General features: G+C 52.7%; 1 protein-coding gene across 1 annotated transcript in view; it reads left to right on the plus strand.

The window, feature by feature from the left end:
* Adamts7 (ADAM metallopeptidase with thrombospondin type 1 motif 7) overlaps positions 1-19,674 on the plus strand; it is a 42,180-nt gene that overhangs the window by 20,461 nt on the left and 2,045 nt on the right. The window contains exons 9-23 of the mRNA XM_055629758.1: positions 7,324-7,468; positions 8,020-8,112; positions 8,488-8,633; positions 9,802-9,971; positions 10,268-10,401; positions 11,268-11,388; positions 12,508-12,752; positions 13,029-13,164; positions 13,501-13,627; positions 14,071-14,284; positions 14,596-15,945; positions 16,824-16,976; positions 17,311-17,484; positions 17,565-17,711; positions 18,602-18,764. Of these exons, the coding sequence (XP_055485733.1) occupies positions 7,324-7,468; positions 8,020-8,112; positions 8,488-8,633; positions 9,802-9,971; positions 10,268-10,401; positions 11,268-11,388; positions 12,508-12,752; positions 13,029-13,164; positions 13,501-13,627; positions 14,071-14,284; positions 14,596-15,945; positions 16,824-16,976; positions 17,311-17,484; positions 17,565-17,711; positions 18,602-18,764 (3,518 nt within the window). The remainder of the gene's footprint in view (positions 1-7,323; positions 7,469-8,019; positions 8,113-8,487; positions 8,634-9,801; positions 9,972-10,267; positions 10,402-11,267; positions 11,389-12,507; positions 12,753-13,028; positions 13,165-13,500; positions 13,628-14,070; positions 14,285-14,595; positions 15,946-16,823; positions 16,977-17,310; positions 17,485-17,564; positions 17,712-18,601; positions 18,765-19,674) is intronic.

A 19,674-nucleotide genomic window follows, 5' to 3' on the forward strand; every position in this document is an offset into this window, starting at 1 on the left:
CGGGCCTGGTGGCCAGGCCCCTGTCTCTGCTGTCATTGTCTCATGCTGTGGCAGGTAGTGGGATGTGTAGGGCCCCTGGTAGATTTTGTACTTCCCGGGTCCTTTTGGACACTGAACCTGTGCTGTGGCTTGGAGGATGGACAGCAGCTCATGGGTGTCCATTTAGGAGAAGTGTCAGGCTCCAGGGGGTTGTAGGTGGGGATCATGAGCCCTCTGCAGACAAGAAGGGCTAGTAGTGTATGGCATCCAGAAGATGTAGGCAGCAAGGAGTGACACTGGAGGATAGGTGGCCAGCTTCACAGCCCAGTGAGACCAAGCAAAGAGGAACAAAAATAGAAGGCCTTCCCTCCCTTCACAGTCTTTTACTTTGTTGAGCTATTTTGTATTCCTATTTAATGTTCTGAATAAGAAAAACGTTTAAATATGCATCTTTACATTTATTTATTGGGGTGGATTCATCATGTGTGTTCTGGCAATCTAACTCAGGTTGTCAGGCAAGTGCCTTTACCTGCTGAGCCATCTTCCTAGCCCTAAGTTCTATTTTTTTTTTTTATTCCTCTCTACTCTTCTTCCTCTTGTTTTTAAGTTAAGGTGTTTTATGCTTTCTTTTTTTAAAATTTCTCTCTCTCTCACAGAGACAGAGAGATAGAGTGAGAGAAAGACACAGTGAATGAGCCCGTACACCACAGTGCATGTCAGTGGACGACTGTGTGCAGTCAGTTCTTTTCTTCCTTCCACCTTCATATGAGTTCTGGGCATCAAATTCAGGTCTCCAGGCTTGTGTAGCAGACTAGTGAACTTGCTGAGCCACCTCAGCGGGCTCCTAACTAACTTCTTAGCACACATTCTACCATTCACTTTGACTTAGTACAGGCCAGGTGTGTGGTACTGCTGTTCAAACCACAGCCTCAAGCGTGGCCCGGCATACTCTTGGAAGCTTTGCTCCATTTCCTGGTGACAGTTTTGTTTTAGATGCCAAAGTCAGCTTTTAACATGCTGCCTGTCCGGCCTTTCTGAGTGATATTTCTCTGGGGCAGTGGAAACAGTGAAGAAGACGAAGTTCTTGTAGTGAATGTTACATGCAAATAGGGTGGTATAGAATACCGGACACAGATCCTGTGTATGTCTTCTGCTCAGTCACGCTCTCCTCTGTGCTTACAAAGCTGAGTTCCAAAGACACTGAAAAGTTCAAGATGCAGACAGTAGAATCTAGAGCGGTCTACTCCTCTCTCTCAAGACACCCGCTTTCAACCCTAAATCATACAGCGTCTCTCCCTAGATATACTTTCAGAAAAGCATCTCTGGACTGCTATTTCTTGATTTTTTTTATTTTTATTTTTTTATTTTAGGTTTTAGCTGGAAGTTTGAGAGTTAACCTTTTTTGTTTTTGATTTTGTGTTTTCGAGGCAGGGTTTTTCTGTAGAGCCTTTGCTGTCCTGGACTCGCTTTGTAGACCAGGCTGGCCTACAACTAACAGAGATCCGCCTGCCTCTGCCTCCCTGAGTGCTGGGATCGCAGGCGTGTACCGCTGAGCCCAGCTGAGAGTTAGCCCTCTTGCATTAATTCCTGTACACATATTTGTTTCTCCTACCTCAGCCCCACATAGCAGTGACACATTTTATTAAGTATTCTATTACTTACTTTCCTCATTATTGTGACCGGATCTTTGAAAGAAGTAACATAAGGGAGGAAGGATTTGTTGTGGCTCGTTGTTTAAGGATGCAGTCCACCATGGGTGGCAAGGGATGATGGGTAGCTTGGTTTTGTCCCTGTAGGTGAGAGCCTGAGGCAGCTGGGAATGCTGCAGCTGCAGACAGGAAGTAAAGTGTGGGCGAGAGACTGCGTGGATTATGGTTCTCACAACCCTCACCCAGCGGTCTACATGCACCTTGAGTCTGAAAGGTTCCAAAACACCTCCAAACAGCACCACCTGCTGGGGAACAGGTGTTCAAACACATGAGCCCATGGGGGACAGTTCACATCCAAACCATAGCAAGTCCATGTTAAACATCTTCATTGTTATGGCTTTGTGCTTTTTTTTTTTTTTTTTTTTCAGAACTAAGTATTACAACAAGATGAACTTTTTGAAAATAACATTTAAATTTTTTTTTTTAAAGATTGGGGGCTTATTTGCATGAACCCAACCCTCTGAAAGAGCAGTCAGTGCTCTTAACCACAAAACCATCTCTCTAGATACCTTATGATACTTTTTTTTTTTTTTTTTTGCTTGGGTTTCTTTCCTCTTTTTGGCCTTCCACATATAACCATTCTGTAAAACACCTCTTTCCAGAATCTGGCTTTTCAGAAGGTTACCCTATTAGTTTATTAGTTTCTTTCTTTTTCTGATCTGTAACCGCACCTCCCCCAGCTTCTGTGTAGCCTGGATACTTTTCTAGCCTGGATGCCATGCTGCTTTCTGAGTGGTTATCTTTTGTCATTGTTTTGATGGGGCATATACCCTGAAGCATCTTTCCAATGTGGGTGCATTGAGGTAAACTGTCTGTCTGAGCATGTCTTTATTTTTCCTTAACATAAGCTTGATAGCTTGATTTGATACCCGCTCATCTTTGGAATGAATGGAAGGCATGTTTTCCATTATCTTCTAGTTTCTAGCATTGCTGTTCAGACAGCCATACCATTCCTATTGTCTTTGAGTGTGACCTTTTAAAGAGTCTGGAAGCTTTTAGGAGTCTGTTTCTTCTTTTTTTTTTTTGTAATTTAAAAATTCATAACTATGTGCCTTGTTCTCTTTTTATTTTGGGGACATTCATTGGGCTGTCTTCACCTAGGAATCCTTTTTTTTTTTTTTCAGTTATTAGAGATGTTCTTATTTATTTTTGATAATCTATTTTTCTTTTTTTCTGGAACACTTTTAATATTGCGCTGTTCTTTCCTTAAATTTTAGGCCTCTTCTGTCTTTTATTTTCAGAGAGGTGTTGCTTTGTCTTTCATATACTTCTTCTGTTAAAGGTTTTGTTTGTTTAGTCTCCTGCAGCCTAAGCTAGCCTTGAACTTGGTATCTAGTTAGGGCTAGCTTTGAACTTTTGACTCTCCATCTACTGAGTGCTGGTATTTTATGTATGTGTCCTTCCCTAGGGCCTGTTAAAGTTTTGGCATTTTGTTTATTGTACCTTTTATTTCTTGTCTCTGCATATGCTCTGCACACATGAGTGTATTGCCCATAGAGGCCAGGAGGAGGCACTGGATTCCCTTGGAATTAGAGGCTGCTGTGAGCTCAGTGATGCCGGTGCTGGGAACTGAATTCTACTCCTTTGCAAGAGCAGCAATGTCTTAATGGAGCCATCTCTCCAGGGCCTGCTTTATTTTTTCTAAACGTCTTACTTTTACGTTAAAGATTTTCTTAAAATGTGTTGGTGTGTTTTGTATATCAGAGGAGAAACCACTTCTTATTGGGAGATCTATAGCTTCAGCCATGACTTTCTGAGACACTGATGAAGGGCTTATCGGGATACAGCCTTTTTGAGAGGAGGAGGAGCATCCTTAAATACCAGAAACTGATGCCATGTTTCTGAGTGACTTGGGGTGCCAAGAGAAGATTCCATCCGATAGGTCAGGGCTTGCTGGTGTCTCAGCCTTTGCTGTGCAAACTCTGAGTGGCCGTTTCCCTGTAGGTCCCTCTGCTGTGTGTGGGTCTTTGCGTATGACTGGGATTCCTAGGCCAGATCCTCCTGGGTCTCTTTTCTTTTGGGCTGATAACAATTGATAACAATTGATTGGCCACACATGGTTGGAGTAGAAACTCAGATTATCTCTGTCCTTAGCTCTACGGGCCCCCCAGATAGCTAAGAGTCCCTGAGATCCTGACTGCCGAGCCTTCCAGAGTTCTGTTTCTCCATCGTTTCTCCTCACAGGCTTCAGCTCTCAGCTTCTGACACTTTACCAAGTCAGCTACCGATTGGCCAGCTGCTCTCCAGCTTCCAGAATTCTGTTGACATCTTTCACTGTTGTCATCACTTCCCTCTTACCCTCTGCCCGGGTGGAGTTATGTTTTGTTTATCCCTCAAATGTCAGAGGAGAAGAGCTCTAGCGGAGAGCAGAGATAGGCCTGCTCTAGTATGCTGTGGTTCTCTGGAAGCCCCCTCCCCATGTCTAGTGCATGCCAGGGGCCACTGGGACAGTGAGAGTGTGGACACAGGTCTCCTCTAGGAAGAGGGGTTTTGACAACCGGAAACTTAAAGAGTTCAGTTTGGTGACTAAAACTTGGACTCTAGCCCAGTCTCCTTGTGTTGGCAGATGAGTTACATTAGCCCTTAAGCCTCCAGGCACGAGGCTCATGATAGACAACCTCAGTGTTTGCTGTGAGGATTAACCAAGAAAGCATGAGGCACGCGCAGCCCGGTGCCGACCACAGAGTGCACGGTCACTACTTGGCCATGGTTCCTATTACTATTTCTGCAGTTACCAAGCTGTTGGCCTTGTAAACCTGAACCAGAAGAGTGGCCTGGAGTGGGGAGGAGGTGACTCTTCCCCAGAGAGGGGCCAGGGAGCGAGATTGCTTGAGAAATCAGAATAGTGGGTACCCTGAAATACCCACAGGGCTTGTTCCCAGCTGCCTCACCCAGAGTGCCACCCAGCACCCTGGCTCTGGGACAGACAGCTGAACAGGCTAGTCTCTGTGTTCTTTTAGCTGTTGGAATGTATGAGAGCCTTGGCCGGGAGCCTTGGCTGAGGGTAGGAGGAGAGACAGAGAGCCTGAGCCTAAGGCCGGCGTTGCAAATGGAAACGGAACCCACCACCTAAGGGAGGGAGAGGTGCACCCACTCCAGGCCAGGGCACACTTCTCTTCCCTGTGAGTGAACAGGCAAGGAGTGAAAAGTCCAGGAAAAGGGGAAAGCAGAGGGACCCTCCACCATAAGCAGAGTGGCTGTCTTATCTCTCATCCACTAGCTCCTTGCTGGGGTGGGACAGGAGACAGTTTCTGCCCAAATAGGATAGAAATCTGAACGAGTGGGTGCTGAGTGGGTGGTGCAGCAGTGTTTCCACAGCCTGGAGAGCTCTCAGCAAAATGTACAGACCACCCACTATCCTTCTGTGACCACGCCTCTCAGTTCCCAGCAAATCTGTTTCCTGAGCCAGTAGACCGAGACGTGGCTTCCCCTTTGCTGTGTCCACAGGCACACTTGTAAAAGAGGCTAGAGTCACAGATAGAACCTGTCTGCAGGTTCTCACCATACAAAGAGGAAGGCATGATAACTCAAGGTGATGAGCACATAGCAGCAGTTTGGGGTGTGTGTGTTTGTGCTATAGGTAGGTATAGAGGGACAGAGACCTCTTCTGGAGTCAGAAACTTTTAGACCTGACACTGATGCTGGGTAGGGAAGGAAGCTGGGCACAGGGGAAACCTGGTGGAGGCACGACCTAGGGAACCTGACAGGGTGAAGAACCAAGGGGTGGTTATAGGGTGAAGGGGGCTCTGCAGCTTGTTCAAGACAGCTGACCTGAAGAACTCCAGGAAACTCTCTGGGCTGAGAAGGGCTTTGGTATGGTGGAAGGATTGCAGCATCCATGAGCTTCTATTCTTCAGGCCCAGGAGGCCATGTTCATGCCCATTCCCCACGTCAGGGCTTTGCAGAGTGGAAGGCAGGCCTGGGGGGAGTGTGGGGTCCTTCACCTCATCTCTGGAAACCTCCTGTGGAACTGCTCCATGACCAGAAACTAGGGCTAGGAAGGGAAACTGGTACTCAGGCAGGTGAAAGCTCATCACAGTTTCATGGTGGACTCACCCCTTGTCTGCTCTGACCCTGTGTGGAGTGGCCTAGCCCTGCCATAATTAGCACAGGGAAGAGCTCTGAGGGGATGGCTGATGGGTGTGGGGACCGTGGTATGTGTCCAGGCTGTGTGAGGAGCCTGGCAGTGAACCAGCCAGGGGAAGGAGCGGCTGCCCCTCTGCCTTTTCCCAAGCAGACACTGCTGTAGCTCCTCTTACACATGAGGATGTGAAGGTTCAGAGAGGATGGTAGCCCAAGGTCGTACAACATCCACAGAGGAAGGAAAGGCCAGCTGCCAGCTGCCAGTTGCTATTGTGATTTTCCTTAAGCAGACACTGCTGTGGGTACTTCTCTAGCTTGGGATCAGCCCTTTGGATACGAGGATGTGATGGTTCAGAGAGGTTTGGGGCTAAACCAAGGCCATATAACATTCTCAGCCGATTAGAGATGTAGGCCACTATCTCTCCATCTGTCTGGCATTAGGCCCATAGGTGCCCTGCCCCCCAGCAAGTTGGTACAGTGTCACAAGGGATTAGTGTGCCCCTCTCCTTCCCTCTGCCAGATTCTGCTTCTATGTTTCTTCCTGGGAGTTCGCCCTCTGCCTGCTCCAGCCAGCACCATGCTCATGCTGGCTCCCTGGGTTGGTACCTTCTGTGCTGAAATCTTCCTGGCTTGGGGTCGTCTTCATCTCCCAGTGACTAGACCTTTGACTAGACCCACAGATCCTGCCTCCTTTTGCTTCCAACCAAGTTTCTGCCCGGGTGACCTAGTTGCCTATGTTTGTGGCCCAAATTTCTTTAGGCTCTGGGGCCTGGACCTTTCTCCCATCCCTGAAGGACCAAAATGAACCCTAGGGGGATGATAGCATGACCATGGAATCTGGTCATGATTCCAGGAAACCTCACAGAACATTTAGAGTTAATCAGGGCAGAGGTGTTTGGGTGGGACTGGGAAGGCCCTTACCAGAGTCTTGCTGCTTCCTTGCTTCTGGCCTGCTGGTGATGCTGTGTGGTCATCTTCCCGGGTACCACTTCTGAAGGAGTGTGTGATGGACCACAGGCTGTACCTGCTCACACTGACCCATTCTCTTGTCACCGCCTTGGAGTTCTGGCTAGAGGAAGGCAGGAAGGAATCAGGAGTAAGAAGCAGGGGGCTGGCCCCTCAGGTGGTGTGATGGTCTCCAGAGCCTCAACCCAGGGTCACAGCAGGGGCAGAAGCGGCAAGAGTTAAGAGCATAACCACTTGAGGGCTTGGTGGACCAGGCCTTTGGAAGAAGGGCACCAGAGTCTCTGTGGTGGGGGACATACTAAGACCTGCTATGGGGGTGGGGTATTTGTCAGCTGGCTGGAGCTCCAGGCAGATGAAAGAGGTCTGTAGGGACTGAGGTCACATGACCTGCTGGCCAGGCGGAAGATTATCATCATTTTCCTATCAGCTCCACAAGTCCCACTTGCTCTGCTCTTCCACCCAGGCCTCTCCCATGGGTCTCAGGCTGCACACTTGCTCTAGGGACCTCACTTTATACTCTTATTCTATTATTATTATTATTATTATTATTATTATTATTATTATTATTATTATTATTATTTTACAGCCGTGGGTGGGGCTTGTGCTTGGATGACACTCCAGCCAAGGATGTCATTGGCTACCCCTCGGTGCTTCCTGGTGTCCTGTATGATGTGAACCATCAGTGCCGCCTTCAGTATGGGGCTTACTCAGCCTTTTGTGAGGACATGGATGTGAGTGTGGGGATGGGAGGCACAGGTGGTAACCCTCACGAGCCTGAGAATGCTAGGCTCGGAGAAACTCTGGCTTGGGCTGGGCCCTCAAGAAGCACAATGATACCTAGTGTGACCTGTGACAGAGACCTGGGTTTGCGTGGCCACAGGCCCAGGTCTGGATTCTGTATCAACCCCTAGGGGACTTTGGACAAGTCCCTCAGCAACCTGGACTTGGTTTAGAAAAGGGGGGGGAGTCTGTCCTTCAGGGTCCCAAAGAGGATCTTGTAAAGATACGACATGAGGTTCTATCTTGAGCGTTTCAGGAGGTGTGGCCTGGGGCTGGAAGAGGTGCCCAGCTGGAGACAGCTCTCAGCACCAACCCATCCTGGAGAGTAGCCCCTTCCAAGGGCTGAAGGGGAGGGGTCAGAGGAGCCTCACACTTGCACCACACTTACCTGATGAGCTGTCCCTATGGAAATGTGTCCAGTGGGTCCTTGGGGGACAGTGGGGGCAGAGTGGGTGGTATCACTGGGGGAGAGTGTGAGGGTAATGTGCACGCCTCTTTGCAGAATGTCTGCCACACGCTATGGTGCTCTGTGGGGACCACCTGTCACTCCAAGCTGGATGCGGCTGTGGATGGCACAAGATGTGGGAAGAACAAGGTAGGTGGGAAACCTCAACCCTGGCTGAATAAGGGGCCGGGGTGGGGCTGTCTTTCCCCTGGTCATGCCTAGCCAGACTTCCCTGGGTCAACTTTAGCTTATCATCTTGAGCTGTTCTTAACTGACCTTCAGCCTTCTCTGGTCCAAACTGCCATCACGACATGGAGGCAAGTTTCTCACTCTGTGCTGAAGTTGACACAGACTTTATTTTATCTTTCATCTGGCTTCACCGTAGCGTCTGTGTTGTGGGTGACCATAAAGGCTATCTTACTCCTTCTATCTTTCTCTGCCTTTCGAGACTGTCTTGCCCACTTTGTCCTCGTGGGATGAGGGTGACTGACAGTTGTCGGGGTCTGCCTCCATCTGTCTTAGTAGTGGTGTCTCAATGGAGAGTGCGTCCCTGAGGGCTATCAGCCTGAGGCGGTGGACGGTGGCTGGTCCGGCTGGAGTGCCTGGTCTGTCTGCTCGAGGAGCTGTGGCGTGGGTGTACGGAGTGCTGAACGGCAGTGCACACAGCCTGTGTGAGTGTGGGGCCCAGGCTGGGATACAGGACCTGAACGGAGCCAGCTGACAGCAGAGACTACCCCTGCTCCAGCCTCTGGCTCTCAAAAGTGTCCCTAGGGTGGCCAAGTCCAGTGTCTAAGTCACCAGGGGCCACTTCCAGGAAAGCGTCCCCCTCTCCCCCAGCTGACACTACTACAGAGAGTGGAGTGTTCTCCAAGAGCTGGGGGACATGACTAGAGTCCTTGCTGAGGAAGCAGTGGCTACAGGGAGGAGGGAGCAGAGGTGAATGCTTAGAACCTGGCCCTGGGATGCTCAGGGTTCGGGTCCTCCACCCTCGTACAGGGACCTTCCTTCTCCACTGCTCCTCTGGGCCTCAGTTTGCTGGACTCTATGATGGGTGCTAGCAGAGCCCTCCCAGTCAAGTCAGGCAACATGGATAAGGCCCTGAACCCTCCTTGTGCTGTAGGAAATACCCATCACAAGCTGCTTCAGGTATCTGAGGAGACTAGCAGTACCTGGGAGAACAGGGCAACACTGATGGGGTGATTCAATTCAAATTCAATCCCAGTGGAGATTCAAATGGCCCCACTGGATAAACTTGTTTGCTTGGCTGCCAGGGAGGTGGACTTCATAGCCAATTCCATCTCAGGGATAGTGCTTCACCAAACCTGTGGTCTGTATCCTTCTGCATGTCCCCTCCTCCAGCTCAGCCAGAGTGGGGCTGGCCCAGCTTAGATGGGATGCAGGTTGAATGCCAAGCCAAAGCACCTTCTCCCCTGGGTGAGGTCTGGAGGCTTCCTTTGACCCAGCCCAGGGTACTCCTCCCAGGAACAACTTTAACAACATGGGGCTGGCCCATCATTCTCCCCATGTTTTGGCCTCTCTTCAGCACCCCCTTAGAGGCAGTCCAACTCCATTTTAGAGACACAGAAACTGAGGCCCCGAAGATTTCAGAGCATTTGCCCATGATCATACAACAAGCCTGGGCCAAGCCTAAGCTTCTTGCCACCACTCTTCCTTAGATCCTTGAAAACAGGGCAGTTGTGTATGGGTCAGAGAGTGGCAGCCCCTGAGGACAGAGCAGCACCACTGAGGATGGCAGGAGAGTGCGGGTGCACAGGATGCAGATGTTGCTGGGTGTCGGGCACTAACAGCATGCTCACAGCCCCGTGGCTTTCCATACAGGCCTAAGCACAGAGGCAAGTACTGTGTGGGAGAGCGGAAGCGCTTCCGGCTCTGCAACCTGCCAGCCTGTCCTGCTGGCCGGCCCTCTTTCCGCCACACCCAGTGTAGCCAATTTGATGGCATGCCGTACAAGGGCCAGCTGCATACATGGGTGCCTGTGGTCAATGATGGTAAGTCCTGCTCTCCATGTGGACATTGAGGCCCAGGGGTGGGGGCTATCTATGGACCCCAGGGTTATAGGACCCTACAGAGGGGTTCCGGTATCACCCTCAGCCCTTGGCTGCTCCCTTAGTTTGAAGCTTTGCAGATAGCTACCTGTCCTGCTGGATGCCTTAACAGTCTGTGCCCCTTGGGAGCCCTTGGCCTACCAGTGATGTGTGTCATGAAGGATAGAGGGGTCTTCCTGATGGCCTCTGTAATGCCTGCTCTTGGCTTCACTCCATGAAACCTCTACTTGCCCCCTCAGAGAACCCCTGTGAGCTGCACTGCCGACCCTACAACCAATCCAATACGGAGAAGCTGAGGGATGCCGTGGTGGATGGCACCCCTTGCTACCAAGGCCGGGTCAGCCGTGACGTCTGCATCAATGGCATCTGCAAGGTGTGTGGGACAGCAGGAGGTTCTCCTAGCCCCAGTGGCAGGCTCCAGACACACCTCCTCCAGGCTCCTGTTTTCTCCAGGCTGCATCCAGCCCCAACTCCTCCCTTTGCTTCCTTACTTCTAAGAAGAAGCTTTTGCACCCTACTATTCCTGGTGTTGGAGACCCCACAGTTGTCCCCATATTTTCAGACACTACCACCTTAGCACTTTGTCCCTACCAGCTGCCTACTGCACATCCCAGCATGCCTGCCTTTTACAGCTCTAGCCTTGAAATCAGAGCCTAGACAGATTCAGGCAACTGCCTCCTTTCGGACAGGAAGGGGCTAACAAAGTGGTACTGATGGTGTGCCAGGCTCTGGGCCTGCAGAAACCACCGTGTTTGCTAACACTTCTGATTTCTAGTGTTGACTGCTCTTCCATTCCCAGGGCCCTAGCTGCCTTCCTTACCTTGCTTCTTGCCTTTAAAGCCACTGTGCTATAAATGCCTAGGTGTAGAGGAGCCTTAAGAAAGAGGTGCCAACCCAGTGTCTTTGATAGTGATTCCTGTTGCTGGGAAATTCCACAGTGTACCAGAGTCCATGCTCACCTGTAGCCTTGTATGAGACAGACTTCCTGCCTCTTGTCTCATGTGATGTTCTTAATACTCTTTTAAGGCACGGACTGATGTTCCCTCCCCCCTCATCCTTTCCCATCTGGGGAATCTGAGGATCAAGGGAAGTGGAGCTCATGTGTGTCAGACAGGATGACCATATGGGACTGGACCCAAGCAAGGGCTCTTGACCTCCACCTAGGGTCTCTCTCTCAGGCCCTGGCAGAGACACAGAGGGGGCTGGCAGCCAGCACACAGGGCCTTCTCTCTGTTACAGAACGTGGGCTGCGACTTCGAGATTGACTCTGGTGCCGTGGAGGACCGCTGTGGTGTTTGCCAGGGCAATGGCTCCACTTGCCACACTGTGAGCAGGACCTTCAAGGAGGCTGAGGGTCTAGGTACGGTTCTGGCTGCTGGGCTGTGGAATGTGTACCTGTAATGTACCTGTAATCCTATCCCCTGCCCCTGTCGTCCTTGCTTAATCTAGACATGGCAGACAGAGGCCTCCTTGTCTGGCCGGGATCCTTATCCTTACAGCAGTCAGTGAGACCCTGTCCCAAGTGAGACCTGTCCTCCTAGGGGTTCTTCTGTGTGACTGTGAATGGTCTGTAGTCTTTTCAGAGGGCTGCTGTCCTCCGAAGCTTCAGCGACCTCCCCAGTGCCGTGCCTCAGCCTTGAGGTCTGAGTTGCACATACTGCTTAAGTGCCAGCTGTGTGCTTAACCACAGGGGACACCTAGGTGAAGAGCTCACAGGGGACAGAAACTTCCCTGTGACAAAGGCAGGAGGCTATGTGTTTCAAGGGGAGAAGGGAAACACCAAGCGAAGAAGGTCTTGATCTGGGAAGTCAGGGAGGGAGGAAGAGTTCCCGTAGGAGGCGGAGAATGGGTTGGATGATGAAGGACTGGGGAGACTGGGTGAGGAGAACCCCAGCTAGAGGCAAGCTTCTGAGAGAGCCTGCCCTGTGAGGCAGGTGGGCAGTGAGTCTGTCATGCTGGGCTCCACAGCTTGCAGTTCTTCCCTGAGCTGACCTGTATCTCCATAGGAGCCCTATGAAGAGTACCTAACCTTAGCACTTCATTTCCTCATCTGTAAATGAGGGGCTAACGATAGTGCTTGTGTTATGGGATTGTTTTTTGCTGAGTTCTGACAGGCGTAGAGTTAAGAGTAGTGCCGGACCTACCCAAGAGAAGTGTTGCTTAATGGAAAGAGAGAAATCAGGCTACCCAGGGGAGAGGAGAAAGGCCCAATCTTTTCTAGGATGGGAGAGATGATAGACCAGGCTGTGATAAAGACCAGATCAGTTTCCCAGGAAAGTGGTATTGGCCATGGGCCATAGAAGGTTCTTCCTGAGGCCTTGGTGATCCAGAGTGATCTGCATTTTGGGGGTGGGGGTCAGATTCCTGAGTTGATGGTGGAGTCTTTGGCTTCAGCAGCAGAAACAACTGGAAGCAAGAGGGTGGGGCACCGCTGATTGCTTATCCTGCAGCTCAAACCCTGTACTACCTCTGCCCACAGGGTACGTGGATGTAGGGCTGATCCCAGTTGGAGCCCGAGAAATCCTCATTAAGGAGGTGGCTGAAGCTGCCAACTTCCTGGCCCTTCGGAGCGAGGACCCAGATAAGTACTTCCTCAACGGTGGCTGGACCATCCAGTGGAATGGCGACTACCAGGTGGCGGGTACAACCTTCACCTATGCGCGTCTGGGCAACTGGGAGAACCTCACATCCCCAGGCCCCACCACTGAGCCTGTCTGGATCCAGGTGCTTGCCTCTCAGGGCCAGGACGGGAGGAATAAATGGGGTGGTCCCCAAGGTAGGATATAAAGGGGACACCTTAAGGCTCTCATAGGGTCTGGTCCTAGCCTCAGCTGCTCCGAGGCCTCAGCCTCTAAGTTTGGGTCTCAGTTTTCCCATCTCTAGAGTAGGTCTCCAGTATAGCTTAGTTCACAGAGGTGGCTTGGAGGTGACCATAGGGGCAGGTCCTGGGCAGATGGAGAAGAACCCCTATGCTGACAGGCCCCCGTTTGCCCATCCCAGCTGCTGTTCCAGGAGAGCAATCCTGGGGTACACTATGAGTATACCATCCACATGGACAGCCACCATGACGTCAAGCCACCTGAGTTCTCCTGGCATTACGGGCCCTGGAGCAAGTGCACTGTCACCTGTGGCACAGGTGAGACTCACACTTGACGGACCGTTTGCTGAGCCTGCTCTTGTGTGATCACCTGTCATGGTCACCCTAGGGCTGTGAAGTGGGTCTTGTTATTTGCTTCCATTTTTACAGAGCTAAAAGTCTTAGCAGTGGGGTGGGCCACTTAGGGTGGACAGAATAGGGTGTCATAGAGGGAAGGGTGGGAGGGCAGTGAGGGGAGGCCATGGAGGACTGCCTTCATAGTCATCACAGAGACAGTGGAACCCTGTTCTGTGAGGATCTGGCCAGAGAGGATGTGTCTATGCCTTTGGGGCAGCCTGGTGCCTCGTCCAGGCTGAACTCCCCAATGGCTTCCAGGTGTGCAGAGGCAGAGCTTGTACTGCATAGAGAGGCAGGCCGGAAGGGTGGATGAGGAACACTGTGAGCATCTACATCGGCCCGATGACCGCCAGAGGAAGTGCAGTGAGGAGCCCTGTCCCGCCAGGTGAGCTTACTGTCCCTCACCAGGCTTCTGGTTCCTACATGCCCTGCTCCCGCCTCTGCACAGGGGCCCTGGCAGCTGTAGAGAAGAGGGGGACTAGCTTGTGGCCCCTTTCTCCAAGTCTGAGGCATCAGTCCATGGACCTAGCTGGACCCTGCAGTGCACGTAGGCACCAAGTGTCAGCCTTGATGCCCTTGATCACTCTTCTTTGGGAGTCTGAGTACCCTTGTTTAGGTCCCTAGGTGTGAGGGTGGCAAGAGTGAAGAGGGCTCTGTCACTGGGCTTCAGGGGCAGGGCACCAACCTGGAGCTTGGCCCTCTGGGGACTGTCCTCCATTCAGCCTTGTCTGAACCCCAGGGCCCTGGAGCCATGTATGACATGGCCATCTTTGCTTGTGACCCTTGCTCATGGTCGGTGCTAATGTCCACACTTATCACCCTTGCCAGGTGGTGGGCAGGGGAGTGGCAGCCGTGTTCCCGATCCTGCGGGCCTGGAGGCCTGTATCGACGGGCTGTGCTCTGCATACGCAGCGTAGGGCTGGATGAACAGCGTGCCCTTGATCCAGCCGCATGTGAACATCTCCCCCGTCCCTTGGCTGAGACCCCATGCAACTATTATGTACCCTGTCCTGCCACCTGGGGTGTGGGGAACTGGTCTCAGGTAAGTGTAGAGAGGAAAGGGACCTGCCTCTGGTACCACCATTGCCCTACAGAGAATCCTCACTGTGTGGTACCGGGAGTGGGAGGGCCACCTGGGGACATTCCTGGGGTGACACTGTTCTCAAAGCCTTGGAGATCAGGACTTCCCCGGCATGCTCACGACCATGAGTTAGCATCTTGAACCGAGCATGGCCCAGAGAGCGCTGGCTGAGACCTCTGCCACTATGACAGCAGCAGCAGGCCGGCTCTGCCACTGTGCCCCAGCTTTCGAAGAAGCCCCCATCCTGACTTGAGCCATACCCTTCTTTGCAGTGCTCTGTGACATGTGGCGCTGGCATCCGGCAGAGGACTGTCCTCTGCATCAATAATACTGCTGTCCCCTGTGTGGAAGCTGAGCGACCGGCGACGGTGGCCGTTTGTTTTCTGCCTCCCTGCCATCACGCCATGTACACAGGGTACACAGACGGCTCTGGCAGCGGTTCCTCCAGCCCCGAGCTCTTCAATGAAGTTGACTTCATCCCACACCGGCCGGCCCCACGCCCTTCACCGGCATCTTCACCCAAGCCGGTCAGCATCAGCAACGCTATTGATGAGGCGGACCTCGATCCGCCAGGGCCCGTGTTTGTGGATGACTTCTATTATGACTACAATTTCATTAACTTCCATGAAGACCTGTCCTATAGCCGCTTTGAGGAACCCCAACCAGGCTTGGCTGATACAGGGAATTGGATAGCACCATCCCACATCAGACCCACTGAACCCTCTTCAGATACTCCGGTGCCTACGGCAGGGGCTCCTGGAGCTAAAGAAGAGAGAGTTCAGGGAGCTTGGTCCCCTAGCCCTTCACTCAACCAGGCTAGCCATTCCCCACCTGTATTTATAGAGCAGACCCCTGCGAACCCCTTGGCCAATTTCTTGTCTGAGGAAGATACTCCCATAGGGGCCCCTGAACTTGGGCTCCCCAGCTTACCCTGGCCCCCTGCTTCAGCTGATGGTGTACTGACACCTGTTGTCCCTGGAAACTCTGATGAATTGCTAGTGAGAGGAGATGAGCAGGGCCAGACACCCACTCCCAAAGACATGAACACCTTGGGTCGCATGTCATCTCCGTTGCCCAAAAGCTCTGGCCCCACACAGCCCTCTTCACCCTCCATCAGCACCACTCAAGCTTTTCCTAGTCCTGATGTGGAGGAGATGTGGACAGAAGAGACTGTGGCTTGGGACCCTGTGCTAGAGGATGACCTTGAGCCTGTGCATAGTGAACTGGAACCCACTGTGGAGGCGGCTCCTCCTCTGCTTCCTCTCATGGCCACTGTTCCAGGTCTCTGGGGCAGGGACAGCTCCCTGGAGCCAGAGATTCCCACCCTTTCAACCTCAGGACCGGGTTCACAGAACCTGATAACTCTGGCATTGCCAGGGACCCTCCTTTTGACAGAACCAACTGATCTCAGGAGCCCAGGACCATTGGGCCAGCCACAGCCCCCTAAAGTTGAGGGGACCCTGAGCCCTGGGCTGCTGCCTGGACCAGCTCAGGAGACTCAAACCAGCAGCAGCAAGGACCCTGAGGTCCAGCTTTCACAGCCGAGCCTGGTGGAGGACGGCTCCCCTGCAGATTCACTGCCTGCCAAGAATGCCAGTTGGCAAGTGGGAAACTGGAGCCAGGTGAGTTGTGCAGCACCAGGGATGGTGGGAAGTTTGAGCAGGACCGTGGGACTCAGTTTTGAGCAGAGCAAGACAAAGCCCTGCTCGTCCTGCCTCCCTTAGACAGAAGTGTGACGGTTCCTGGGATTAGCTGACTGACAGCCATGGTGGGCCGAGGGGCCACAAATTAGGGAGAGTATTATCTCAGCTCTCTTGAGGCTAGTCTGCCCCACTGGGCCTCAGTTTCCCAAGTGTGAGGTGGAAGTGAAGGGAGGAGCCCCATTTTCTTGAGTCTTGAGTCCTGAGAAGGCCATTCGTAGGCCACTTGGAAGGCTTCAGATAAGTTGGTAGCAGCTACAAGCTAAGTGCAGCCTGGAGGAGCACCCATGCACTGGTCTGCATACTCCAGAAGTGTGAACCTCACCTTAGTCAGCTGTATAGGTGAGGAAGGCCTCCTTCCGTGACTCCCAGACCCCAGTGCTGCCTGGAAGGGCCTGTCGGGATTAGCCAAGGTACATCCAGACTCCTCCAGATGTTTTATCCTTCAAAGTCTCCCCTTCTTCTGTTAGGGATCCCATAATAGTCCAAGTTGTATGGGAGAAAGGTGGCCCGTGCCCCTTCTCTAGGTTGTCATTGTAAGAGATCCATAATCTTATGGATTAACCGTTTGGATTAGGGCCCACACTTCCCTGGTGAGTGAGAAGCCACAGGATGGCAGGGTAGGTAGGTGGGCCTACGAGGGAGCAGGGATAGTCAACTGCTGATGACATTGGGGTTTTTCTTTCACAGCCTCCTTGGGAGGCGGTTGGAGGAGTCTGTCTTGCAGATAAAGATGCGGTAGGGCCATCTGAGGTGGGGCTGGCAGATCTGTAGATTTCTTACCCATCTGTGGCCCACAGTGTTCCACCACCTGCGGCCTGGGCGCCACCTGGAGGCTGGTGCGCTGCAGCACTGGCAATGATGAGGACTGTATCCCATCCAGCAGGCCCCAGCCGGCCCGCCATTGTCACCTGAGGCCCTGTGCTGCCTGGCGCACGGGCAACTGGAGTAAGGTAAGGAGGGAGCCCTGGGTCCCATGGCTGTGCTTCGAAGACCAGCAGGTGAATGCCATGTTTTTGCCTGTGTTTTGATCCTGTTCTATATTCATCCCTCTTGGAGCTCTTCATTCTTCATGACCTGGCCTGGTTCTGCTCGTGTTGCTCTCCTTCCTCTGTATCCCTACCACCCACCATTGGGCTCTCTTTCACCAGCTCACCCTAATTCCCTCTGTCCCATCCCCACCCGGTGTTCAAGTCTTCTGGGGCTCTTTGGTCCAGGCAGGTAGGTCTAACCCTTGCATGCATGTGCATAGATAGAATGTGTCTCTGTCTGTTCTTTGGTCTCTAGTGCTCTCGCAACTGTGGTGGAGGTTACTCTACAAGGGATGTGCAGTGTGTGGACACACGGGGTCTCAGGCCACTACGGCCCTTCCATTGCCAGCCTGGACCTACCAAGCCACCCGCCCGTCAGCTTTGTGGAACCAAGCCCTGTCTCAGCTGGTACACCTCTTCCTGGAGAGAGGTGAGGCCTGGGCCTGGGAGAGTGGGGACAAAGGACTCCCTTAGACTCTGGCTATACTTGATGGCTCCCTGTTCTTCCAGTGTTCCGAGGCTTGTGGTGGTGGTGAACAGCAGCGTCTGGTGACGTGCCCAGAGCCAGGCCTCTGTGAGGAGTCGCTGAGACCCAACAGCACGAGGCCCTGCAACACCCACCCCTGCACACAGTGGGTGGTGGGGCCCTGGGGTCAGGTGAGCAGGGCACCTTGGTGAAGGAACTGGGAGCAATCCTCGGCAGGTAGCCCTAGTCTTTAGGCTTTGAAGAATGAGTTGTTGGGTTTGTGCTGTGTGCTGGTCTCTCTGTGGCCACTAAATATACGGTAGTGCCCTGATGAAGTCCTTGCACTTTGCCAAGGAAAATCAGACAGAGGAAAAGTGGCTGTGTGGGGGAAGGTCTTCTGAAGAGGAGATTTGCGGTTGACACCCAAAGGAGTCAGTGATGCCAAAGAGAGGGGTAAAGACAACAGCAAGTGCTGAGCTCTGAGGCAGGAGTGATGGGGTATGCAGGGCATGGAGCAAAGACCAGCATGGCAGAAGGTGACTGAAGGAAGGCAGGGCAGGGCAGCTCTCTGCTGAGCCTGTTGGGTGCTAATTGGTTCAGGAGTCTCAGTGAGTCCTTGGACTACTGGCTGCTGAATGACTGGGCAGGTGCATTGTCTTGCTGGGCCATTTTTATTCTTTATCTTTAAATTGGGGGCAGTATGACAGGGGAGTGGAAGAATTAAATAAAGCCTGTATCATGCCAGCAAGGATTAAACCTGAGAACAGGCTGACTCAGGGTGGGGACCCCTGTTGGGACACTGCCTTTCTCCCTCCTTATGGCTTGCAGCACATCTTCTATGTCTCTTGAGCGCTGTGTGGTCTCATCCCAGTGTCTGCCCTCTGTCCAGGCTTCTTGGGTGGATTTGGCATTCCTTCTTACCCTCATCTTGCCCTCATTGCAAGAACAGGAGCCCCTAGTGACAGTGGGGTTCAGGACTGGGCTCTACTCAGAGATGGCTTCCTGGGGACGGTAGTGCTGTCCAGTGATATCCAGTCCTTGATTGTGATGCCTGGTCCTGGGGACCTTCTCTCCTGTGCAGTGCTCAGCCCCCTGCGGTGGTGGTGTTCAGCGGCGTCTGGTCAAATGTGTGAACACTCAGACAGGCTTGGCAGAGGAAGACAGTGACCAGTGTGGCCATGAGGCCTGGCCTGAGAGCTCACAGCCATGTGCCACTGAGGACTGTGAGCTGGTTGAGCTACCACGTGAGTGTCTCCCTACCCCTGGGGATGGTGGGGTTGAGGGGAGAGGGATGGCTGGTAACTAGAGAATTATCCAGATGTTAGTGCCATAACAGCTGCAGTTCTATTTACAGTCGGCCCAAACCACATGGCTGCAGTAGCTAGGAGGCCACAGGGTGCCACGGTCCAAAACTGGGAAACAGCCAAGGGGAATCCCAGCTACTCAGGCATCCCGCAGGAAGCTTCCACAGCCTTGGGGACTGGACAAAGCCTCCTGACCTCTCAGCTGTGGCAAGCTTTTCTCTCTTAGGGTCATAGTCTCCCAGCGAGGCAAGGATGTCCTTGGCTGTGGGCATTCCCTATTCCTCGGAGGGTGGCTGCCTGCAGCGAGCAGTGGAGCCACAGGAAGGACCTCTCAGGGCCCTGCTGCTGCTGCTGCTGCTGCTGCTCACTATGGGTTTCCTGGCCAGCTGGGCCATTATGGAGCAAAGATCTGAGCCAGAGGTGGCTCTGGAAATCACCTCCTTCCTGAAGCTTCAGCTGTCCGCAGCAGTGCTGAACAGAGGAAACAGTGTGGCCCCTGAGTCACATCTGGGTAGTCGCTCACCAGCTGTGTAGTCTTGGGCTCTATTTCCCTATATGGTTTGTCATTTCCTCATGCATAGAGAGGCTGGCAATCCTTATTCTTGTGTTAGTGGGGTCTGAGGGTGGGTACTGCCGGGGCCCCTGCTTAGTGTAGGATAGGCTGCTTTATTCACACTCCCCTTAAGCAGCCATTATTGTACTCCCTTGCAAAGGCGGGGGGGGGGTTTGAGGCCACCTTTGACACCTGAGGGAATGCAAGAGCTTGCCATTTACCTACTGATTCACTGCACCTGTCCCTAGGACAGCCTATGGTCTCAACCGCAATAGGCTTCTCTCTGCCCTGCACAGC

The sequence above is a fragment of the Psammomys obesus genome, unplaced genomic scaffold (assembly GCF_907164565.1).
Source record: "Psammomys obesus unplaced genomic scaffold, mPsaObe1.curated_primary_1811, whole genome shotgun sequence".
Taxonomy (NCBI): domain Eukaryota; kingdom Metazoa; phylum Chordata; class Mammalia; order Rodentia; family Muridae; genus Psammomys; species Psammomys obesus.